Source organism: Rhinopithecus bieti, unplaced genomic scaffold (genome assembly GCF_001698545.2).
Source record: "Rhinopithecus bieti isolate Rb0 unplaced genomic scaffold, ASM169854v2 scaffold_58852, whole genome shotgun sequence".
Taxonomy (NCBI): Eukaryota; Metazoa; Chordata; class Mammalia; order Primates; family Cercopithecidae; genus Rhinopithecus; species Rhinopithecus bieti.
The window spans coordinates 109,868-136,296 of record NW_016822715.1 but is presented as its reverse complement, the minus strand read 5'-3'; the positions used below and the strand labels follow the sequence as shown (position 1 = coordinate 136,296).

General features: G+C 38.5%; 1 protein-coding gene across 9 annotated transcripts in view; it reads right to left on the bottom strand.

Annotated features, from left to right (window-relative positions):
• Positions 1–2,440: 2,440 nt before the first annotated feature.
• RNF182 (ring finger protein 182) overlaps positions 2,441–26,429 on the bottom strand; it is a 53,838-nt gene continuing 29,849 nt past the window's right edge. For 2 of the 9 annotated variants that reach the window (XM_017860995.1, XM_017860998.1), the window contains exons 2-3: positions 8,089–8,243; positions 2,441–5,558 (exon numbers count right to left, since the gene is read on the bottom strand). In XM_017860995.1, the coding sequence (XP_017716484.1) occupies positions 4,604–5,347 (744 nt within the window). In that variant the 5' untranslated portion in view covers positions 5,348–5,558; positions 8,089–8,243 and the 3' untranslated portion in view covers positions 2,441–4,603. Of the gene's footprint in view, positions 5,559–6,086; positions 6,201–8,084; positions 8,244–21,236; positions 21,320–26,429 lie in introns of all 9 variants that reach the window. The other 7 variants (XM_017860997.1, XM_017861003.1, XM_017860999.1 and 4 more) reach the window with 6 other exon arrangements.

Here is a 26,429-nt window from a genome sequence, read left to right as displayed (position 1 = left end):
CGCTATGGAGAATAGGTCCTCAAAAAACTAGTAAGAACTGTGATCCAGCAATCCAGAGCATTTATCCAAAGGAAAGAAATCAGTGTATGGAAGAGACATCTGCACCCCATGTTTACTGCAGCACTGTTCACAATAGCCAAGATATGGAATCAGCCTAGGTATCTAAGAACAGATGAATGGATAAAGAAAATGTGGTATAGTACACAATGGAATACTATTCAGACATAAAACATAATGAAATCCTATCATTTGTGGCAACATGGATGGAACTGGAGGACCTTATGCTAAGTGAAATAAACCAGGAACAGAAAGTTAAATACCGTGTGTTCTCACTCATATATAGAAGCTAAAAAAAAAGTTGATCTCATAGAAGTAAAAAGTAGAACAGAATACTAGAGGCTAGGCAGGGTAGAGAGAAGGGAGAGATGGGGAGAAATTTGTTAAAGGATACAGAATTACAGCTCGATGGGAGGAGTAAGTTCTAGTGTTCTATAACACTGTAGGATGACCCTAGTTAATAATAGATTATATAGATTTAAATAGCTAGAAGGAGGATAGTGAACGTTCCCAACAAATAAATGAAAAATGTATGCAATGGTTATGCTAATTGCCCTGATCTGATCACTATTCATTATTATGTATCAAAACACCACTATATACTACATATATACAATTATATTTCAATTTAAAATTTTTTAAAATACAGACTATAAAAAAGAAGAAAGAACTGCTAAAGACTCCCAAAGCTGTCTTCAGGCCCGATCTCTTATCTGAGGTAATAAGAATGTAAATATAATGTGAACGTGAATGTACAAAGAAACTTTCCTTACACTTAATGGGAAAAACAAGATCTAAAATCACCTACAATCAGAGCATATTCTTTTCTCCTATGAAATTCCAACCCTCTCAATTTAAAGTGTTAATATGTTACAAATCTAATAAACTCTTAATTAAAATGCTTGTGACTTTTCGGTTAATTGATGTTTTAATTAAATCAAGGTTTAACCACTTTTAAAAATACATTAGCACAGATCCGTACTTAGTACACACAGTATTCAGGATGTAATTTAATTTTTGATTCTTTTATTCATAAGCTTAAAGCACCTTCATGTCAGAACCATAAATGTACCCCGAGTATATGCAGATTTGGAGTCTACCACAGTATGAAATGATATCAGGAACTGGGCTGAATCTATTTTCCCTCCGGGACCCATTTGGAATTTACTCAAATTTCAACATTTATTCACATTTTTAAATCTCTTTTACACAAAAGTAAATGTGTAAGGAAAGACCCAATACTAAGCCTATAGTTCCTCACAGAGGAGTAAAAATTCATGAAGGGTACTGAAGTAGAGAGAATAATTTAATAAAAGGGCAAAGATGTCGAAAGCACACAAAACTCTAACTTGGAGAGCAAATGGTTAAACTCTTTCAGGGACCTCACCAAGACTCTCACAGGTTTTGAATAAAGCTCTGGAATAATATGTGGTGTTTCTGCGGCATTTCCAAGGAATCAAAGCAAGTGGAGGTATTTTTTACCAAGAAGAGTAGGCAAAAAGAGCAAGTCTCAAAAAATGCAGAAACACATAAAATCGTAGTTTGCTTGCATTATACTCTGAAGTTAACTCATTTGCATCTCATCTGTATCCCATGAACTATAAATATGAGCTACTCCAGAGCTCATACTTAAAATGGCTATATCAGTTCGCCTATCAATACCAGGATTCATTTGGCTTTGGGACTACCTGGTTGACATATTAAGAAATTTCTTCAAGGTGTCTTCGAAGCCTAGTATCTGTTTACAATCTGGAAAACACACATCATTCTCAGGTCTCTCGGGAGATATGCATGAATTCACTCTGTAAGTTATGACCAATACAGGTAACTGCTTTCTTTAAGCTGATTCTTTGCTCATTTACATAAACATTTCAGAAGTGAATGAAGCCATTATTCTTGATTAACATATGGTGCCAATTCACTAATTATCATAAGCATAGAACTGTTGCATATTCCCAAATTATTTCTATTTTGCCTAACAATGGTCAAATTTAGATACCATGTAATTTTTAGGTTTTTCCCAGACCATACAAGGTAAGTGATTTCCCAACTAAATTGGATTCTATTTTGTTGAGCAGTTAGACAAAAACCTGGAAATGAAATCAAACAAACTAAAACCGAAGAATTTATTTCCTAATTTCTCCTGCTAAAATCAATATAAAACAGAAAACAAAACAAAACCAAAACAAACTATGAAGGCCTTTTCGAAGTGTGATGGGTTAGGTCCCCGTTGTTGGAAAGTTCTGAAGTCTTCATGGGCATGATAAAGGCATTAGCTGAACCAACGTTTCTGAAAGTTCATGTTTGCCATTATCTAAAACTAACAGAGGTGCAAAGTCATAACTGAATTTTAACCATAAGTCAGAGAAATTAAACTTCTAAATTTGGAAATAATAACAATTTAATAGACAAACAAAACAGTATCACAGTGAATAAAATATTAAAGCATTATCTTTTTTTCATTCAACAGCATGAAGAGTTTTCTGGTGTCATACAAAGATTGCTCTTTAAAGCCAAATTAACTAGAAAAAAGACTGCCACAATACATGGAGACACAAATTTATCACTGTAGACATTATACAGATAAGCAAAACACATAGTACCCATGTCCAGAGCTTTCTAGAAATCTCATTATATAACTCATCAATTTACTCAATGTTACATTTCAGAAAAAACAAACATTTTTTTAAAAAACCTTATATATAAATCCAAACCACAAAACATCTTCTAAACATGATATTTACTCTAAACACAAATGGATTTCTGGAAATTGCATCACAATGCTATCTAAACTAGATTTTATGAAATCATAAATGTATTTAGCTGTATCTTGGGGCTTAAATTCACTGGATCATATCCCATGTATACTTTTCTCATCCTACTTAACTTTGGGCATACATATTCCCAAAGTTTAGTTTTACAATTAAAATCAAACTGCTATTCCAGTTGGAATGGGTGCACTGTACCTGCATCACACACAACAAAGATTTCATCACGAACAAGTTAAAGTCGTCTTAGTAATGCCCCCTTTCTAAGTTACAAATATTTTAATGTTAATCATTAGTAATGGGTTTTAGAGACTAGAATGCTTTTTCAAATTTTTGCCTAGTTTCTGTGAACATTCTATTCTATTCTGCCAACTTGTAATCTGCTAAACAATTTCTTCTCAGAAATATATACATTCAACTTTCCCTACATCACGTAAGTAAGTTCATTAACTCAAATCACCTAGGTTATGCTTGTATTCAAAATAAATTGTGTAAGAACTTGAATCCATTCCAAAACCAACTCAAAGACAACAGGGATAGCAACATGTTAAGCTCCACTCTGTCCCTGCCATTTACTTCCTTGAAGAGTCTTTTCAAGTAGGGCATCAGCTTTGCATGTCTCTTGCCCACCCCTTTGTCTAGACTACAACATAAAGTCTTGCACATAAACCTAAACCATCATATTTTGGTACAACTCAGTACTGTACAGCAAAATACTTAGGTTCTTAGCACTTCAAACTGTAAACTGAAGCATCTCATTAACTGTTTCTGATTTTCATTGCCACAGTTCACCTCTAATTGTTGTAAGATTCAGTAAAGTAAATCCTAATAGAACCAAAAATACAATGGGGAAAAAAAGTCTTTATGAATTTATAGCAACTAATTTAAATGGAACCTTTTCAGGACAAGGGGTGAGGCTGATTGGGCAATGTGGTTTAAAAAAACCAAAACTAAGATGTTATAAGGAAAGACTCAAATGAAGGTTTACATGAATAATAACCGCTCTATGGAGAAGTTCATTCTCCTCCATTCTTCTCAGAGAAGACTGAGGAGAGAGGAAAATAGACATGGAGGAAAGAGTGTCTCAAGGACAAATGGCCACATTCTGCCATGAAGTTGACTGTGATGCAAATTCCTCAGTGCTTTTCATTCTCTGTAGTAATGTGGCAAAACAGGTATTCAGTTGAAACCACCCAAGGGAATGGAACTGAGTTTCCTCTTGGCAAGGGAGAATGTGCAGAAGGAACAGGTATCTCAATATGAATGCTGACTATAGAGAGTGACTTCAGAGAGAAAACACCTGAAGACAATTCCAGGGTGTTTCAATACCAGGAATATGGGGAGGGGAGGGAGTACACGCTTTGTAAATGGATGTGTCTCAGAGCAACTTTCCTCTTGTGTCCAACGGCCATCACAGAGTATCCATGAATACGAAAGGAAGGATCCATTCATTCCTAAATCTCCCTACAGCATAACATACCACACCACTACCATCTGTCTGACTGTGCTGAGTGAAACCCCGCCCTTTCTCTGGGAAGACTCACTGCTGTCAGTGCTCCATGAAGGGTGAGCTTATACAATTGTTCTAACCCCTAAGTAGAAATGAACATTTTTACTTCCGACCTACAGGAAAACCAATCAAGTCAACACATGGCCAAGGGCTTTGTTAATGTCATGGACACTAATCATAAAGAACATAAAAGAAAATAAATTATAAATTCTCTAACTTCACACTCAAACATGGCAATGTGTGTCCAATTTCTTATTTTGCATATCAGTCAAGAAGGAGGTGCCATACAGTCTAGAAATTCATGACAAACACACTGGCAAAAACCATACACCATAAGAATAACAAGGCTCGAAGGGACTAAGCTGACAAAGACGACCCCAAGGGTGACTTTCTTAGACACCAATAAGTAGATTCCTAAGGGTAAGGAGCTGAAGTAGAGCAAACCTAGCAACCACACTAACACCCGGATAGATGTCTGAAACAGCAAGGACGTGCAGTTCCACACAGTCCAGTTGTGTGACACAGTGGTGACAGAGTCGAAACTCGCAGGCCTATAAAATTCTACCACAGGAGTGGAGCTCAGGGACGGTGAGCTCTCTCTCTGCACCTCCATGATGGTTATGACCAGGCAGTTGGAGGACGTGTGAGAAGGACTGACCAGAGAGGCCAGCCTCTTGGGGGTGAGCAGCAGCTCAGTGGGGTTCTCTGGCAGGCACTTCTTCCCTTTGCCTCCACAAGTCAAGTTAACAAGGATGTTGTTGTCATCGGGCAGGCTACTAACTTCATCATCTGGCAGGCATGTCTCAAACCTGCAGAAAGGACAGACAATGACACCTTGTGGGGAGTCCCCAAAGTCTATGATTTTGTAGAGGCATTTGGCACAAACCCTATGACAACACTCCAGCACTTTGGGTTTCCTCTGTTTCAGATTGTATCGATTGTAACAGATTTTGCACTCGAGCTCGTCAGAGGCCTGAGACTCCGCAGTGTCTTCGGGAGGTTGACTAGCCATCTTGAATTATGTGTGCAATCTTCTGCCAGGTGGGTCTTGTTGAAGAATGGCTTTGATTAAGCTGCCCCTCTGAATATCATATCATCCAAATCTTGCAGCAACACAAAAAGGCAGGACAAGTAGTGAAAGAAACCAGAAGTCTTCCAGGCATTTTCAACTTCTGCATATAACTCTGTCTCAAATGCATATTTATAAAGGCCACATGAAGAGTCTGTAAAGAAGAAAAGAGATTCTAATATAATGAACAGTTCATTGAAAAGGTGTTTCTGAAAAGTGCTTTATGGAATTTTCTGAGCTTCAAGGATTAGAAGCAATAAACTTAGAAGGTTAAATCCCCTTTATCTTTTCACATACTTCTATCATCAGAACAGGAAAGTGTTATCTCCATGCTTAGCTGTTTCAGTCAACAAGCATGATAGTGAAGAAAGAGTTAAGAATCCTAATGGGTGTAAAGGACAGTGTAGAGCTAGCTATGTGCTCTAGAACATACTTTAGATACAAGAGATTTTCACTCTGAAACTTGTAACAAATTCTGGCCTCTGAAAACAGAATGGGACATGTACCAGAAACAGAAGACTAATTCAGAGTATTGCTGGTGTAAATACCAGGTGTCTAAATACCATCAATAGTGCTCAGGAATACACAAAAGGGAATATTAAGGACAAATGTTAAAAATGTGTTTTCAGAGAGTGCTTTGATAGAGATAAGAGCATATTTAAGTAGAGCAGACTGTTCTTACCTTCTCAGTGTAAAGAAATCTGTTATATAAAAGCCTTTATTGTTTGACTATTCCATTTCAATTTTTTTTGTTTCAATGCCAGTCTTGAAAACCACAGCTGTGCATATACATTCACTAAAGGAAGAATGAGGCATGTAACACCCAATATAAGCACTATAAACAAGTCAAGTCTAAGTCCCAAGAAAGAGAAGTAAACGCAGATAAAACATGCATAGCTATGTCTCTAGACATGAAGAAATCACTTGTGCATGGCTATCAATAAATACTCAACATTCACTTACTCATCTACTTTATTTCACACAAACTCTTTAGTAAAAGGAAAGTGTAATACAATCTACAGTCCTTACTACTACTATTACTATTACTATTACTGGTTATTACTGGCTTTGGACAAATGGCTGAAGGTTAATTTCATATGCACAGTCAGTTCTCAATTTTCAGTACTAATGGAAGGAAGCAGTGTTAATAGAAAATCTCCAAATTATTTTTAATTAGCTTTAATATATGTGGTATTTTTGGTAGTTGATTCACCTTAAATTATGTTTGGCTTAGAAAAATATCAAAATGTATTTGATTTTCTGAGCACATCTCCAAGCAATAATAGCAGAAAGCTGTCATAACAGCTCTGAGGGCAGAGAGTAACTGCTAGACATTTAAATTTGCTATGGATCATACTGCACTGAGAGAAAGGCAGTGGGTAGCTGAATCTGGATAATTTTAAAAATCATGAATAGTTGACTTATTAATACATATTATCTTCATTTTAAGACTTTAATTTTTAATTGACTTCCTATTCTACAAGAATGTGTAATGGATAGCAGTGGCAAGATGTATACTTGGTGGCAAAAGGAAGTCAATCTATAGAATCTCTGGTAACCAAAAATGTAGGTAAGATTTTTTAAAATACAGTATATGTATGCCTGTATTTCAAAACTGCTACCATGAACCAATCTCTATGCATCCAGTGTAACACACAAAAAAGATACACAGACACAAACATCAACTCTTCTCTCTCCTTTCCTTCCATGTGCCCTAATTTTCCTCATTCCTGATGCTGATCCCATTCAGGATATGCATGCCCATGTCCCTGCAAAACATGACTATGTCCTGCTCACAGTTCCACAAGGCTGGCATTTTTCCTCCTATGGGATGAACATCTTCAGGATGATAGCCAAAGAACAAGAAGGAGTTCTATCCTGGTCAACATACACAGTCCTAGCTCACTTCATGGGACAGCCCCTAGCCCTGGGCAGTTCACTGGTGATCTGCCACCTAGAAAGCTCCCATTCATTCCCTGCTGAACACAGGGCTCTTACAACAGTACCCCCGTTAGCCACACACAGACTTCAGCCCACCCAAATGGAACATGTAATTTGTTCTTTGGAGCTACATGCCCACCCAGACATAACGCTCTCCTGAATCCAGAGGTTAGGAAGCTGATGGTCCCAGTAGGATTAGCAGCATTGTCTGTCCCCACTGCCATAGAAAGGACTGAGGTATGTGAAGTCATGTGGAAAAAGGAAAAGAAAGTATGTAAACATATGCATAAAGACATCAGAAAAAAAGAGTAAAACATCCAGTGAGGATAACTAGGCAAAATTACCTCTAGAGGCACAGAAAGCTAGAGTAGACACATAAGTGTTTATGAATGCGTGAGAACACATTAGAACATCAGCATTTGACAGTCAGCGGGTCACATTCCTCCTTTCGGTACCAAGCTTCCAACCATTAGAAGAGTAGCAATAACACTTTATGTTGAGCCAGCCACAATTTCTAGCTGATAATTGTGTGAACCTAAATTATTTCCTTGACAATATTGAGCTATTATTTGAAACAAAGCTTTGTTTTGTCACAGAAATACTCTATCAGATTACTGAATATGTTAAGATAGAGTGTTATGTGATTACAATGTTCATATTTATAAAAATTTATATAAGGGACTTCTTGGTAACATGCAAAGAAAATACTCAATATTCAAATATCCAATAAAAAATATACCTACTCTAATTCCAAGGCCAGCTCTAGCAAACCTATTCCATCAGCAGGAAAGCCTTCATCAAGTCCTGCCTCTAAGAATGGCTCTTCTGGGCAAGACCAGGTGACAGCCTTGAGCTCTGGCAGCATCCCTGGAAATGCAGCCAACAGAAGTATTTCTTCCTGGAACGGCAGAAAACAGCATGATGATTGTTCCTCTTGAAAAGCCAGGCTACCAACTGCTAGAGTTTAAAAAAAAAAGTTTCATCTATCTCATTATGATTTTAAGATCCCTCAAAGAACTTGAATAATAACCAAAAATCGAAACCTTTCCAGGGTTATAGTCAGAGTTGTTCTTTGGGCCTCTAAAATACAGTCATTCCATCCCATCTCCACCCTGTCTTCACTTCTGTCAAAGGCTGTGGACAACAATCATGATGCTCAGTGAAAGCCAGATTCAAAAAGAGTAATACTATATGAGTCCATTTATATAAAGTTCACAAACACACAAAATCAAGTTGTAGCATTTAGGGGTGCAAGCTTAGGTGGTAAAGTTATTATGAAAAGTCTGGAGGTGATTAGACTACATATCAGGTTTATTAGTCCATTCTCATGCTGCTAATAAAGACATAACCAAGACTGAGTAATTTATATAGAAAAAGAGGTTTCATGGACTCACATTTCCACATTGTGGAGGAGGCTGGGGAGGCCTCACAATCATGGCAGAAAGTGAAGGAGGAGCAAAGGCATATCTTACATGGCGTCAGGCAAGAGAGAATGAATGCCAAGCAAAATGGGAAACCCCTTATAAAACCATCAGATCTTGTGAGAATTCACTATCATGAGAACAGTATAGAGGAAACTGCCTCCATGATTCAATTATCTCCACCTGACTCTGCCCTTGACATGTGGGGATTATTACAATTTAAGGTCAGATTTGGGTGGGGACACAGAGCCAAACCATATTATTCTACCTCTGGCCTCTCCCAAATCTCATGTCCTCACATTTCAAAACCAATCACGCCTTCCCAACAGTCCCCCAGTGTCTTAACTCATTTCAGCATTAACTCAAAAGTCTACAGTCCAAAGTCTCATCTGAGACAAGGCAAGCCCCATGCACCTATGAGCCTGTAAAATCAAAAGCAAGTTAATTACTTCCAAAATATAATGGGGGTACAGACATTGGATAAATATACCCATTCCAAATGGGAGAAATTGGCCAAAACAAAGGGGCTGCAGGCCCCATGCAAGTCCAAAATCCAACAGGGCAGCCAAATCTTTGACTCCATGTCTCACATCCAGGTCATGCTAATGCAAGAGTTGGGTTCCCATGGTCTTGGACAGCTCTGCCCATGTGGCTCTGTAGGGTACAGCCTCCTTCCTGGCTCCTTTCACAGGCCGGCATGAATGTCTGCAGCTTTTCCAAATGCATGGTGCAAACTGTCTGTGGATCTATTGCTCTGGGGTTTGGAGGATGGTGGCCCTCTTCTCACAGCTCCACTAGGCAGTACCCCAGTGGGGACTCGGTGTGGGGGCTCCAACCCCACATTTCCTTCCACACTGCCCTAGCAGAGGTTCTCCATGAGGGCCCCACCCCTGCAGCAAACTTCTACCTGGACGTCCAGGCATTTCCATACATCCTCTGAAATCTAGGTTCCCAAATCTAAATTCTTGACTTCTGTGCACCCAGAGACTCAACACCACATGGAAGCTGCCAAGGTTTGGGGCTTGCACCCTCTGAAGTCATGGGCTGAGCTGTACACTGACCCCTTTTAGCCATGGCTAGGATGTAGGCCACCAAGTCCCGAGACTGCACAAAGCAGTAAGGCCCTAGGTCCAGCTGACAAAACTATTTTTTCTCTTAGACCTCTGGGTCTGTGATGGGAGGGGCTGCCATGAAGACCTCTGACATCCAGAGACATTTTTTCCATTGTCTTGGCAATTCACATTTGGCTCCTTATTACTTATGCAAATTTCTGCAGCCAGGTTGGATTTCTCCTCAGAAAATGGGTTTTTCTTTTCTATTGCATCATTAGGCTGCAAATTTTCTGAACTTTTATACTCTGCTTCCCTTTTTTTTGAGACGGAGTCTCGCTCTGCTGCCCAGGCTGGAGTGCAGTGGCGCAATCTCAGCTCACTGCAAGCTCCGCCTCCCGGGTTCATGCCATTCTCCTGCCTCAGCCTCCCGAGTAGCTGGGACTACAGGTGCGTGCCACCACGCCCAGCTAATTTTTTTTTTTGTATTTTTAGTAGAGATGGGGTTTCACCATGTTAGCCAGGATGGTCTCAATCTCCTGACCTCATGATCTGCCCGCCTCGGCCTCCCAAAGTGCTGGGATTACAGGCATGAGCCACTGCACCCGGCCACTTTGCTTCCCTTTTAAACATAAATTCCAATTCCAAACCATATCTTTGTGAATACATAAAACTGAATGCTTTTAACAGCACCCAAATCACCTCTTGAATGCTTTGCTGCTTAGAAATTTCTTCCACCAGATACCCTAAATCATCTCTCTCAAGTTCAAAGTTCCACAGATCTCTAGGGCAGGGGCAAAATGCCGCCAATCTCTTTGCTGAAACATAGCAAGAGTTACCTTTATTCCAGTTGTCAACAAGTTCCTCATCTCCATCTGAGACAACCTCAGCCTGGACCTTATTGTCCATATCACTATCAGCATTTTGGTCAAAGGCATTCAAAGTCTCTAGGAAGTTCCAAACTTCCCCACATCTTCCTGTCTTCTGAGCCCTCCAAGACTCTAGGAAGTTCCAAACTTGCCCACATTTTCCTGTCTTCTTCTGAGCCTTCCAAACTGTTTCAATCTCTGTCTGTTACCCAGTTCCAAAGTTGCTTCCACATTTTCAGGTATCCTTTTAGCAGTACCCCACTCCTGGTACTAATTTACTGTATTAGCTCATTCTTATGCTAATAAAGATATACCCAAGACTGAGTCATTTATACAGAAAAAGAAGGTTAATGGACTCACGGTTTCACATGGCTGGGGAGGCCTCACAATCATGACAGAAGGCGAAAAAGGAGCAACAGGCAACAGGCAAGAGAGAATGAATGCCAAGTAAAATGAGAAACCCTTTATAAAACCATCAGATGTCATGAGAAATTACTATCATGAGAACAGTATTGGGGAAACTGCCCCCATAATTCAATTATCTCCACCTGGCTCCACCCTTGACATGGGAATTACAATTCAAGATGAGATTTGGGTGGGGACACAGAGCCAAACCATATTATCAGGATAGCCAATGCCTTGAAGGGAAGAAAGGACAATGTCCAAGCAGACTTAGTGCAGGCTACAGAGTGGCTGACAATGCGCTCTTCTTGACTGGGGTGGTACTTACAAGGATTCACTTTGTGCTACTCCATCACACAGCACCATTTTCTGTACTAGTGTTATCTTTCACCATAAAAAAAGAAAGGAAAGGAAAACGAAAGGAAAAGGAAAGAAAGGGAATCTATGACTTTTTTGGCTATTTTATAGATACAGATTTTCTACATTCAAAATGTATAGATGTATATTTTGGATCAACTTACTTTTTCCATATGATCTGTATGTAAGTTCATTAATTTTTTTCACAAAATTGAAATGTCACTTATCTATCATCTTAATTTTCATACATTACTCTAAATCAATACTGCTGGTAAGAATATAAATTAGTACAACCACTATGGAAAACAGTATGAACATTTCTCAAAAAACTAAAAATAGAAATACCTTACAACCCAGCAATTCCTCTACTGGGTATCTACCCAAAGAAAAAGAAATCAATATATCAAAGGGATACATGCACTACCATTTTTATTGCAGGACTATCCACAATAGCAAAGATATGGAATCAAGCTATATGCCCATCAACAGAGGAATGGATAAAAAAAGTGAACTACTATTTGGCAATAACAAAGAATGAAATCCTGTCATTTGCAGCAAGATGAATGGAACCATAAGTGATTATGTTAAGTGCAATAAGCCAGGCACAGAAAGACAAATACCTCATGTTCTCACTCATTTGGGAGCTAAACAACTTTACGTCAGGATGAGGTGGGGGAGGGAGAAAGAAGAGAGGTTGGTTAATGGGTACCAACATACAATTAGATAGAAGTAAGAAGTTCTAATATTTGATAGCATACTAGGGTGACTATACTTAGCAACAATAATGTGTATATTTCAAAGTAACCAGAAAGCTTGAAATACCAACATATAAAAATAATAAACAGTTAAGGTGATGAATAACCCAATTACCCTGACTTGACCACTACACATTCTTTGTATGTTACAAACACTCACATGTACCCCATAAATATGTAAATTACTATATATTAAGAAATGAGGGAAAGCGTATGGAATCTCCAGGATGGACATATCTGTGCATGCCTTGGTGAGAACAAGGGCTAAAGTATGTCTCACCAGACACTGAGTAAAGAATCTGGTATGCTAAAATTGCCTTAAAAATAAATACAAAGTTTTCTTTTCCTAGAAAAATACATACATTTTCAAATATATGAAGCTGGTATACCTAACTAACACTTCACAGTCTTTCATCTTTTATAAGTCATCTGGGGATAAGAGTATACAAATAATTACCTACTATTATTCTCATAAATTAGCTTGAGCTCCTGGACTATTGGGCAAATGATTGTTTTCACAGCCCTAAATGTTTACCACTTATTATTAGACTCGAATCCATCTTACTCTGCTACTTAATTCCCTTGATGGTGAAGATGCAAACTTGGCTTATATTTTAAAGCAAAGTCCCTCCAGTGGACATCTGTTGTATCTACCTAGGATCTTTTTGCTCCTTTAGATCACACTGCTCCCTTCCCAACTGCCCCCACTTCTTTAGCGAAGTGTTCCCTACTCACTCAAATTACAAAATGGTGGGTGGGCTGTGCTAATCATAGTACCTCCCTTCTCTCCAAAGGTGTGGACTTGGGACCAGGCCTGACTGATCACATACTCCACTACTCCCCTATTCACAAGGATTAGTCTAATGGGCATGTGAGCCAAACCAGACTTCTCAAAGCTACTGCCTGGAACTCTTTTATTTGAAGCTAGGGAAAACAGGACAGGACAAGGACCAGGGGAGGGGACCAGAACCAGAAAAAGATGTATCAAGGAACTGCCATGGCAGCAAGAGGGAGAAGAAGAACAAAGCCAAAATTATGAAGACAGTAAAGGAAAACAAGAGGCAGAGATAAAAAAAAAAAAAAAAAAAAAAAAAAGAGACAAACCTGATGAGACCTAAACTGAGTTTCTGAAGTCAATAATGTATGAAGGTTTCTGTGAGCCAATAAATTCCTTTTTATGCTTATGTTAGTTTTCTGGATGGATTTCTGTTACTTACAACCCAAAGTGCCCTAATACAGTTACCATGCTGTACTTGACGTTGAGAATTTATTGTTGTTTTAGATCTAGGTTGCTACTTAGTATTACAGAAATTTATATAAATAAATAATTCAACAAAACAACTCAGAGGCAATAGGCATTCTCTAAGATTTCATTTGCACACATGTGCACACACGCATGCACATGTACACATAAACACACATTTACATATATAAATACACAAAGGTCACCAGACATATTGTTGCTTATTTATTAGTGGCCTTTATGTGTGTGCATTCTTTTTTATTTGGTTCTTTTCTCCTCCACCAGTATCAGCCTGAATACCACCCCTCCCCTGTTCCACTTCCCCCAGGAGCCCATATTAACTACCTGGTATGTCTTCTTCTACATACAGATGGTTCGCAACTTACTATTTTTCTACTTTACACTCATGCAAAAGCCATACACATTCAGTAGAAACCATATTTTGAGTATCCACAAAACCATTGTTTTTCACATTTATTACAGTATTCAGTAACTGACACGAGATACTCAACACTTCATTATGAAACGGGAAAAGTTCCCTTATCCCTCTCACAGGGCATGTGATGGGGGTGTAGCTCGCTTCTTCAGTGCCCCACTGCTCAAACTTCAAGGCGGAGCATGAAGACAGGCAGGTTATGGGGCTCTGACCCCACAGCAGCGTGTAAGGCTGAATGTTTACAGCTCCTGAAGCCCCGGAGGGTATGTGTTACCATGTGCTCTTTTAGTTAAGCCATCTGTAGGCGGCTTATGTTAGTCAGCTCAATTAGACCCTCTGCTTTATCGCACGGAAAGAGGGCTTTCAGTATCCTGGGGTTTCTTGCCTTGGTGTACCAGAAGAATCGAATCACACGTGGGCTTAGAGAATGAGTGCAAGGTTTTATTGAGTGGAAGTTCTCAGGAGATGGATGGGGAGCCAGAAGGGAGATGGAGTGGGAAGGGGTTTTCCCCTGGAGTCGGACAACTCAGCCACCTGGACTCTCCTCCGACTACCTCGGCCAAACTCCTTGTCATTCCACCGGTTGATGGACTGCCAGCCTGCCAGCGTCTGTCAGTGTGCTCTTGTGCCGCAGTGCTCCTCTCAACGTCCAGTCGCTTGTGTGTCTCAGGGTTTTTATAGGTACAGGATGGGGATGTGGTGGGCCAGGGTGGTCTTGGGAAATGGAACATTTGGGTGTGAAGGCAGGAGAGCCTGTCCTCTCTAGGTCTGTGACAGGTCTGAGGGTGGAGCCCTAACCAGGGACCATGCCCTCCTCTACCCAGCACTTCCCTGACCCCCTTCTGTATCAATTATAAGCTTTGTGATAGATGATTTTGCCCAACAGACCAATGTAAGTGTGCTGAACACATTCAAGGTAGGCTAGGCTAAGATATGATGTTTAGTAGGTTAGGTATATTAAATGCATTTTCTTTCAACTTAAGTATTTTCAACTTCCGAAGAGTTTATTGGGATGTGACCCCATCATAAGTAGAAAAGCATCTGTATTTCTCCATCTACATATAATTGCAAGGACACAAATAAACACAATCTTTGTTTTTTATTAATAGTATATTATACCAAGTTTTCTGCATCTTGCTTTTCCTACTGAGTAGTAGCTCATTCAACTGAGATAGCCCTAAATTACTTTTATAATGGCTGCATGATATTTCACCATTTGGATGTACTAGAATATATCCAACCATTCCTCTCCTGGTGGCTATTTATTTGTCTAAATTTTTCCCCCAACACAAACAGTAATGCCAAACACAACCTTGTAATATATATCCCTACATGTGGGTGCTTTTATTTCCTTAGGAGAACAAGGAGTAGAACTTCTGGATCAAACAGATACTACTTGCAATCTATTTTGCCAGACTGCTTTCCAAAAAGGCTGTAACACATACTCAACCAGTAATGTGGATATTCTTTCTCCTGAACATCAATAGTTATTGAACTTTTAAGTTTTGCCAGCCTATGGGGTTTCTTTCCATTCTGTCTGTTCCAATAGTTTTTATTACTAGCATCTATACATTTTGTTAAATGCTTTTGCAGCATCTATTGATGTGATCATATGATTTTCTACCTTTAAATAGATCATGTAATAAACTGCACTGACAGATTTTGACTTTTGTATTCTTGGAATAAACCCCACCTGGTCACAGTTGGGTTCTCAAATACATTCATGGGTTCTATTCGCTAATATTTTATTTAGAAATTCTGCATCTGTACTCAAAATTAAATTGGTCTCTAGATTTTTTTTGTGCTGTTAGGTTGTGACATTAAATGTATGCTTATTTGATAAGTGAAACAGGAGCTATTCATCTTCTGGAACAGTTTAAATACTGATAAAATTATGTGTTCTTTAAAAGTTACATAAAACTCAGTTGTAATTTCATATGATTCCACTGTCATTTGCAATAGTAGATCTTTAATAATTTTTCCATCTGTTTTAGGGTTATTGTCCTATTCAAATGTTCCATTTCTTCCTAGGTTAAATTTAGACATTTATATTTGACAACCTGGGGACAGGTTCCTGATCTGTCACCCAGGCTGGAGTGCAGTGGCACGATCTTAGTTCACTGTAACCTCCACCCACCAGGGTCAAGCAATCTTCTCTCCTCAGCCTCCCAAGTAGAGACTACAGGTGTGCGCCACCACACTAAGCTAATTTTTGTATTTTTAGTAGAGATGGGGTTTTGCCATGTTGCCCAGGCTGGTCTCAAACTCCTGTACTCAAGCGATCCACCCACCTGGGCCTCCCAAAGTGCTGGGATTACACATATGAGATTACAGGTGTGTGCCACCATGCTTAGCTAATTTTTGTTTTTTTAGTAGAGACAGGGTTTTGTCATGTCGCCCAGGCTGGTCTCAAACTCCTATACTAAAGCAATTCACCCACCTTGGCCTCCCAAAGTGCTGGGATTACAGTTATGAGCCACCATGCCTGACCTGGGTTTTGGTTTTTAACTCAGTCTGACAATTTTCCCATTAAAACATTTGATGAATTACAAAAATTTGTGAATTTTCCAAGTTCATTCACATTTAATGTAAAGGCTGTCATATATTAACTCATTCCTTCCTTCTCACTTGATTTATTTGATTCAATTCCAAATATTTCCCTCCTGTCATCTTCCTTCATCTCAAGGTATGCGTTTCTGGTTAACTTGTGGTTCAGTTACTTTTGTTTTGTATTATTATTTTGTCAGAAAACACGTGATATTTCTGAATGCTTATATAGTAATAAATTTCCTCCTGACAGGGAAATGTATGGGATTTTCAGGCTGCTGTCTTTTTATCTCTGAAACCAACCCAATAGTCGTATAGACTAATCTTTTTTATAAACATAGATTGCCCTTTTTTATCTTAAAGCTTAAAACTTATATGTTTTATCTGAGCTCCTTCCTCAGGAGAGGACTTTCATGCCTCTCAAAAAAAGTATCAAAGAATTGAAACTCACCAGATCACCACACCAGATGAGGGGCCCCTCATTGATCATGATTGCTTCCTTGCCCCTCTCTAGTTCCTGTTTCTTACACATTGTTACATTTCTTCCCTGCTATATAAACCCCTGGTTTTAGTCTGTCAGAGAGATGGATTTGAGAAGGATCTCCCATCTCTTCAGCCACAGCACCCAATTAAAGCCTTCTTCCTTGGCAATACTCACTGTCTCATGATTGGCTTTCTGTGCGGCGAGCAAGTAGGGCCTAGACCAAACCCTTGGTATTTTGGTAACATCTCCATGACCTGCAGAAATTGCTATCTCTAGTTTTCTGTGTCACAGATGAGAAATCTGCTGCTAGTCTGATACTTCTTCATGGTAAGTAATTTGCTCTGTCTAGAAGCTTCTAAGATTTTGCCTCTTATTTTTAATATATAGTTCAACAACTTTTCCAATAAATGCAGAGTGTTTTTTTTCATAAATTTTACCTGGAACTTAATAAGCCACTTGAATTTACAGACTCAAGTCCTGATTTTTAAGCTCAAAAAATTTGTTTCTTATATTTATTTAATTATTGCCTTTCCTCCATCTGTTCCTTTTTCTCTTTCTGGCTCTCTCCTGTTACTCACATGTTATATTTCCTGGATCTATTTTCTTTTGTGGTTTCCATTCCTTTATATTTTTGTTCTGTACTTTCATATTCTTCTACTTGACCAACTAGGCTGCCAATTCAAGCCCCAAGAATGATCATTATCACCTTCAGTTCATTTACTAAAATGTTTGATGGGGAAATCATGCATTTCATCTCTAGAAAGTCTTCTTGTGCTGCATCTGCATCTCCTTATGTGCTCTTTCTATTTTTTGTCAGGTTGTCATCTGTCTCTGGCTGCTGCTCCATCTCATTCAGCGTGAGTTGTCTTTTCTCATACACTGTCTTCCCTTTGGCTGCAGTGCCAATATTTTTCTTTGTTATATCACTGGGGTTCAGGTCTGATTGTTGAAGGACTCATGGAACTGAAGTTCTGTGAGTAGGGGAAACACAATGATCTCTTCTCCTGCGATCTAGCAGTGTGACAGGTGGGCTGCCAGGACCCTTCCAAGGCCTCCTGCTCCAAAGGATGCCCCCAACTACTGATTTTTCTCCTTGGTCTCTTGTGGAACACACACACCATGTGGTGAGGGTGAGTTTCAGTTTTCCTCCCAGGAGTCCCCATCCTCTGTAGGTCAAGCTCATCACAGTATCCAATGCATCCTGATCTTCTGGGGGGACTCATCCAGTGGATGCCAGCCCTCGGTACCAGCCAAGCCTAGAAGGGAATCTCCCATCTGCTCCCCACACCCCTACCCTCAGCTTTCATAAAGCTTGGGGTTTCACTTGCACTCAGGGGTCTGCTGGCTCCAGAAGTAGTTGGGATCAGGAAAGGCAGATAGAGTAGAATTGAGAGAGCAAGATAGCGAGCCACTTTAGCTTGCTATCTTTCAAGAATCCTTGCCAACTATAATTCCTGGAGTTTTTCCCAAATAGTTACCTAGATGGAAAAATGGAAATTTGTGATAAAAGTTTAATTTGGGGAGAACACTGGCAATACTAATCATGTTCAGTGACTATTACATAAAGATATATACCAAACTGATTCTCATCCCTAAGTTAATTGTTTTGAAATTCACTTTTAGAATTCTCCTTTTGCACATTATTTTGTTTTACTTCCTCTATAACAAACTGTCTCATTCTAAGAATCCATAAACTGGACACTCAACAGTATAAGAATCATTTTCCTTTGCCTTTGGCTATCTTTCTTAAGTAATGCCTTTCAAGTTCTACCTTGTAATTCAAAGAGCTATATTTCTATATACTAGCTAGATAATTTTTTTTTTTTACATTTTAAAAACATTTGTGTTTTTTTAACTGAAATTGTCTTGAGTCTTTGCTGTTTGGTTCTTGAACTGTTTTTGGGTCTTCTTCCCCACTTTTTCATGATATTACCCTTCTATTTCAATTTTTTAAATTTATTAGACCATCTCCCCTAAATACTCTTTGCCCTAGCCCCTATCATGTGTGGCAACTTGTCTGCAAATATGGCTGCAATAATTCTCCACAGACCTGTACAAACACTTTCTACAATGTGACCTTCTTTTCATCAGATCAACAGGTAATCTGCTTTTCCCCACTCCTTAAATCTTGGCCTTGTGACTTGCTTTGACCAACATTAAGAGTTTGAAGCAAATTTGTGAGCTCAGGGTGTCTTGAAGCTTCTGCTTTGCTCTCCTGGAATTCTGAGACCACCATCGAAGAAGCCCAGGCTAGCCTCTCCAAAGATGAGAAACCACAGAGAGAAGGGCCCAGACAAAAGCCAGCACCAAATCCAGTCATGTGAGACCATTAGAGACCATCCAGCCTCAACTAACCACGAGGGACAACACCCATTTGAATAAGTGTCACCATGAAAGAACAGCTGAAGAATGTGCCCCACTGAGCCCAGTAGAAAATGTTGAGCCACAGACTCATGAACCAATAAAATGGCTGTTGTTTCCAGCCACTAGTTTTGAGGTGCTTTTGTAACAATAGATAAGCAAAATAGCATGCTAAACTATTTATTTCCAAACTAATCCAAAGCCAATCTCTGCCCAAAGAAATTATTTCCCTCATTTATCAATGAGTATCATGCCTACCTAGAAGACTCTTTTATGAACTTTGAAGCTGTCCAATCCATACGTCTTGCAAGTTTTGTTTGTCAGTCAAAATACAGTTTCTATGTATTCTTCCATGCATAAACATCAATAATTTGTATTATAATAACTTCTATTAATTCAAGTCTTTTAAAAGCTCAAAATTTTAGAAACACTACATAAGCTCTACTACAGTAAGTGAAAATTATAATTCCCACTTAATAGGTATATGAACATCCATTGAAATTAAGTACTTTTCCTAAGATTACATGAGAAGTCAGGACAAAAAAAGTCAAAATAAGTAGAGCTCAAAACAAAACAAAAAAACAAAACAAAACAGAGCTGTCACCGTGATCCTATTATTTGTCTATCCAGGGCTCTATGCTGTGTATTACTCCACTGTCCATATGAATTAATTGTATAGGTCTTAGGGTGAGTTGAGTTTCTTTAAAATATTTCATATACAGTTTCATGTAGCCTGAATTATTCTTATAGAATCCATCAACCATTTTAATTTGGCATCAACAGGAGATATATTTTTCCCCTTATGAAAAGACAACTTTCAAATTTCAACTCTCATTTCCAAAAATACTCCTCCCATCCTAGAAAATAAATGTTGTAAACATTGCTCTCTAGATGATGAGAAAATATATTTTAAATGGCTCTGTAACAAGAAAACTGATACAAGTTAAGGTATTGTCATTTTCATTAACTATGGTTTCTGTTTTTATAAATGGTGCTAAATACCTGCTTCTATGTTCAATTTATTTTTGTGCAAAATGGAGAATCACTCTTCAAACACTTTGACTTCTTGATCATCAGTTTTTATGATGTCTTAAATTCTTTGACTAATAACTCTATCTTCAAAACATATGAGAGATTCTGGCACTTGTAGCATCATTTTCTTTGTGACTATCAAGGTAGAACACTGGTTTTTAAGCTCAGCTATTGATAAAGTATACACGCTTGCCATCTCTCTGACACCCAATTGCTCAATCACAAAACCCGATGTTCCTAACCTCATTATTTATGGAGCTTGAGTCTCAAATTAAGCTTAAACCACACATGTGGCATCTACCTCCAACAAAGTCCAGTTTTTCCACCTAGAGATTCAGAAGCTGGATTCTAGTTAGAGCTTGAAAGACTCGCATTACTGTTAATAATTACTAACAATAATATGCTGGTCTGTCCCAATTATCACAGTTATGCCTTAGGGAACATTAATAATAGTTGAACTTTGTAGAGATTACAGTCTCAGAATTAAGGGTTTTAGTATACCTTTCATTAAAAACAATCCTTCTCACTATAATAAAAGTCTCCAAAACTCAAAACCTAAAAAGAATAGGCTCAACAAATGCCAAGCTCTCATTCTTGAAGGACCATCAGCTGACTCTAGAAGAATTTAACCCACAATACTCATAACCCCTAATGGTTGTTTGGCAGCATAAGGAGCAATTCCAGAAAGCCTCCCTCAACAATTAAAACTCTTACCTCCCCCCTCCTCCAAGAACAAGCAATTTAATTTGATGGAGAGTCATAATCTATTTATTAGGATACAGCCAAGTTAATAACCTAGCAATCTAAGTTATTAATTTTGGAAGAGAGGCCACTATTTTTATATATGGAGTTGTGATTTATGCTGTGCTGTTTGACAGCAGTTTTAAATGAATAAATGTTCAGGAATAAGACAGAAAAAAACAGGTACACCACACCCTATATTTAGGTATCCACATCTGCTTTCTTCTTCAAGACTCTGGAAGTGCAGCCAGGAGCATGACCGTCGCTTGCGGGCTGTCTACAATGGAAGCACATAGCATCTAGAGTCAGGATACTGAGATTTGGGACCTGGCTCTGACACTGTGATCTTAGACTAAAAGATAACACCTGCCTCACAAAGTGGTTGTGAGGATTCAATGAAATCATTTAGGTGTAAATATTTTACATACATAAGCACTATATGGATGCGACTAGAAATTTAGAAATAATGGATCCATTGATATGGTACTTCAGCATTCTAAATTAGTAGTGGATAGAATATGCATTGAACACAGTATCAGAAAGTACACAGGTTTTCTGTCTATAGATAGAGCAGATAATAAGTAAAGCAAGTAAAGCACAATTTACCAATGTTGTAATAACTTCCACTACCTGATCAGCTGAGAGGGAAATGTCATTATTTCTCTTTTGTTTATACTATCTATATTGAACACTAACAAATAATATATAAAGCTCATAAGTTTAGATTTTTTGCTTAGTACCTTACTCTTTATTTGGAAGAGGCAAAGATATAATATAAGATCATGGTTAATAAGAATATGGCCTGAACATTACATTATTAAGAATGACTGAATCCTCTTCCATTAGACTAATTTCTTTCCTATTAATTTCTTCCTTCATAATTTCCTTTAGCCAAAGTTTAATAAAACTCTCTAACCTTATCAAGAAAAACTAAAATGTCTAAAGAAATTAGCACAGATTACATGTACCATTTCTACAATTTCAAACTTAAGTAGATTATTTTGATGCCTATTTCACTAAATGGAACTAATAGTGTATACAACATGCGCGCGGGCGCCTGCGCGCACGCACACACTCTCTCTCTCTCTCTCTCTCTCTCTTCCTCCATCAAAAAAAGTGCATAATACTCCCAAAGCCATGGCTAAAAATCACCAACTGTCCTTCATCAATACATTTGTGATTGACAGAAAAGTCATCTTCAACTGCTATAGAACTCACTTAAAAGAGTAACAGCTGGGTTTGGTTTTTGATTTGTTTGCTTGTTTTTTGTAGAGATGGGGTCTTGGTATATTGCCCAGACTGGTCTCAAATTCCTGGCCTCAAGCAATTCTCCTGCCTTGGCCTCCCAATGTGCTGGGACTACAGGCATGAGCCACTGCACCTAGCCAAGATAGGTTTTAATTCTTGATGGACTCATGATGTAGCCCTCTTTTGATATATTATCACTTTCATTTAATAATTCAGCAAGCATTTACTTAATATCTTTTAAGTGTCATACCATGTGCAAGATGCTGGGGATTCAAAGACAATCAAGACAAGGTTCCTGAAAGCAGAGGCTGATTGTAAAGGCAAATGGATCCTTTCCTGCCTCTACCTTGTCTCATTTGTTCTTCACCTTCTTCCCAGTGACTATACCCTTACTCTTGAAACTATCTATTCTCACAGTTCCATGACATCACAGTCTTCCAGTTTTCCTCCTAGTTCACTGGTCACTATTCTCAATCTTTTCCGCCAGCTCCTCTTCTATCAAATCTCTAGATGTTAGAACTCCGCAGCCCTTGCTTGCACTCTTTCCCTTGGATTGTTCCATCTCCTCCAGTAGCTTTGAATACCATGACATGATGACTGCTCCCCAATTTGTGTCTGCAGCCTATCCCTTCCCTCTGAGTTCCAGAGTGCTTACAGCACCTCCACTTGTATTAACACAAACATTTCAAATTTAACAGGTCTAAGACAAATTTCAATCCTCACCTCTCACTACCACCCAATTGTTTCCTGCAGTTTTCCCCATTTTAATAAATGGCACCACCATTCTCTTAGTTTTTCAAAAACTAGGAGTCACCTTTGATTCTACATTATACCTCACTCCTCATGTCCAATCCACTGGCAAGTCAGTCAATTCAACCAAAGTATGTTTCCAATCCTCCAATATCATTCCATCTTCATCATGAACATCCTAATCCAGGCTTTGACCCTGTTCATTGCAGAACCTTCTAATTTATCTTCATGCTTCTAATCTTGCCCCGTTATAAATTATTTTCATTGCAATAACCAAAGTAAGCTTCTAAAAATGTAAATGGGATTATCTCTACCATCTGTTTATTACACTTAAATTGTTTTTCATTACATAGAGATTAAAAATCCAAACTCTATGCAGCAAGGTACTATATGATCTGGCCTCTGCCTTCCCTCCAACCCTGTCTTGAACATATTGTTTTCCTGGCACACTGGCCTTTGTTAAGTTCCATGAACAGTCTAAAGTCTTTCATGTTTTAGGCTGTTTGCTCAATGTGAAATATCATACTAATTTCATTCCTTCTTAGAGATCTTGCCTTAGTCTGTTTTGTGTTGCTATAAAGGAATACCTTGACGCTGGGTAAATCATAAAGAAAAGAGGTTTATTTGATTCAAAATTCTGACTGGCTAGCAAGTTCAGGACTGGACACCTGCATCTGATGAGGCTCTCAGGCTGCTTCTATCCATGGGAAGAAATGAAAGGGAGCTGGTATGTGCAGATATCACATGGCAAGACAGGAAGCAAGAGAGAGGGGAGGTGCTAGGCTCTTTGTAACAATTAGTTATCAAGGGAACTAACAGAGTAAGAATTCATTCACCTCCAAAGAAGAGCATTAATCTATTCAGGAGAGATCTGGTCAAATTTCAACATGAGGTCTGGAAGTAACAAATAGCCAAAACCACAACAGATCTCAATATAAAGTCCTCAAGGAGGTCCTCCCCAATTACTTGTTTTCAAAATCACTTATCCCTTGTTTTCTATTATGGCACTCTGTTTACTTCCTTCAACAAACTTCAAGAAGCCCAATTTAACTAATTTGTCTGTTCTAAATTTCTACTACTACAATGTAAATTATAAGAATACAAGAACCACTAATACGTTGCTTACCATTCTAGCACAAGCACCTATCGATAAGCTAGCACAGAGTAGATACTCAATAAATACCTGCCATATAAATATATTGAAATGTTTCCAAGACTCCTCCCACCTCTTCCTATCCGTGAATGGTATACCACACCCTTCTGAATGTGGTGAAGTCAGCACTTTGTCTTGATAAATATTCTTGAATGTGACACATTTTATAATGTAGATTTTCAGATTATAGATTTTATATTATTATTATTACTACTATTACTATTTTGAGATGAAGTCTTGCTCTGTCACCAGGTTGGAGTGCAGTGGAGCAATCTCGGCTCACTGCAACCTCCGCCTCCCAGGTTCAGGCAATTCTCCTGCCTCAGCCTCCCGATTAGCAAGGACGACAGGCATGCACCACCACACCCAGCTAATTTTTGTCTTTTTAGTAGAGACAGGGTTTCACGATGTTGGCCAGGATGGTCTTGATCTCTTGACCTCGTGATCCGCCTGCCTCAGCCTCCCAACAGATTATAAATTTAACACTCTAAAATGTCCATGAAAATTTCAAATCAGCTGGACTTCCCAAGAAATCTATAAACATTAAAAAATACATTAAAGACTTATAGCATCTAGGAAGCTCTCAATACATGTTGAAAAAATAAAAGAATTCCATTATTTGTCTTCATCATTTAAAATCTCCAATTTGATAAATATTTGTCCACAATCAGCTTCAGGTTTAGGCTCACCGAAAGTATCTATTAATACAATTCAGAGAATAAAATTCCCATAGGATTGTTTCTCTGTAAATGTTCAGATATGTACCTGAAGAAGTATACTTTGTGCTTAAGGCTTTTAAATTTTCTACAAATGTTTCTTTACATACTAAGCAAAACAGTTATCACTACAATATTTCAGTTTTCACAATGTTCTAAAAATTATAAACACAGTTAAAGCTAGAAAGGTATTATTTTATAATATTATCCTAAAATAAAACAAAGTCACAAACCAAAACGTTTTGCTCACTTTCTGTAATTCTAAAGAATACACCATCTCTTTTCAGCATTAATAAAATGACTACAACATCTCATGAGATGAAGTAGATTTCTGTTTACCAAGGTCCAGCTGTACTTGGACTCAGCAAAAATGTCACCAATCCAATTAATGAAATGCCTCAATTAATAATAGGCAAAAGGTTTTAAAATGAAATAAAAACACTTTCTATATTCTACCACATTTAATATATGCCTTGACCCAAGCTTGACAAGAAAAAAAGAACTCTATAGATTAAATTTTATTGAATTTATTTGCCCTCAGTGGCTTTTCTCAATAGGCCTTTTAGAATCAATCTTAATGAATGTGTCACTTTGCAACACAGCTACATAATGTGGCATTATTGATTGACATATATTCAACTGTGAAAATTAGGATAAAGTAAAAGCCTGTAGTGTTTTTTAAAATGAGACAAAATGATACTTACATAAAAAGAAGATTGCTAGGAAAGATAGTTTTATATTTATTGTATATTAAGATTAAGTAATTTTGTCGTGTGACAGACATTCTAAATACTCTATTCCCAAAAGGCCCCTATGCAAGATGGAGTCTCTCTAGTTTGAACACCTCTGACAGATTCCTTGGTGTGGAAACTGTGTGACATTTCATTCCATTCAGTCACACAGTGGACAGGTGAGTTACTAGTGAAGATGTAGAACAAAGGGATTAGTACTGCCCTGGGTGTGTGTGTATGGTGGGGGCAGGGGGTGGTGCTTGTTACTGACTATAGAGCAGGAAGAAAGTAGAGCACGGCTTCCTTTCATATCAGCCCAGGAAATGATGAATTTGAGGAAGCTTTTAAATTATAAATAAATTCTTCCTATATTTGTGGTTGAGAGAAAAAGAGCTCAGCCGTTGGTATCCTCGAAGATGGTCATAATTAGTCTGGAAAACCTCCATGGAAAGAAGTGAAACTCTGGAAACTTTCATAGTGAGCCAAGATACATTAAGGAGAGAAAGAACATTATAGAGTAGTCTAATGCAAAGGACAGGCTGGGAACAGTGGCTCACGCAGGTAATCCCAGCACTCTGGGAGGCCAAGACGGGTGGATCACCTGAGGTTAGGAGTTTGAGACCAACCTGGCCAACACGGTGAATGCCTGTCTCTACTGAAAATACAAAAATTAGCCAGGCGTGGTGGCATGCATCTGTAATCCCAGCTACTAGGGAGGCTGAGGCAGGAGAATCGATTGAACCCGGGAGGTAGAGGTTGCAGTAAGCATAGATCACACCATTGCACTTC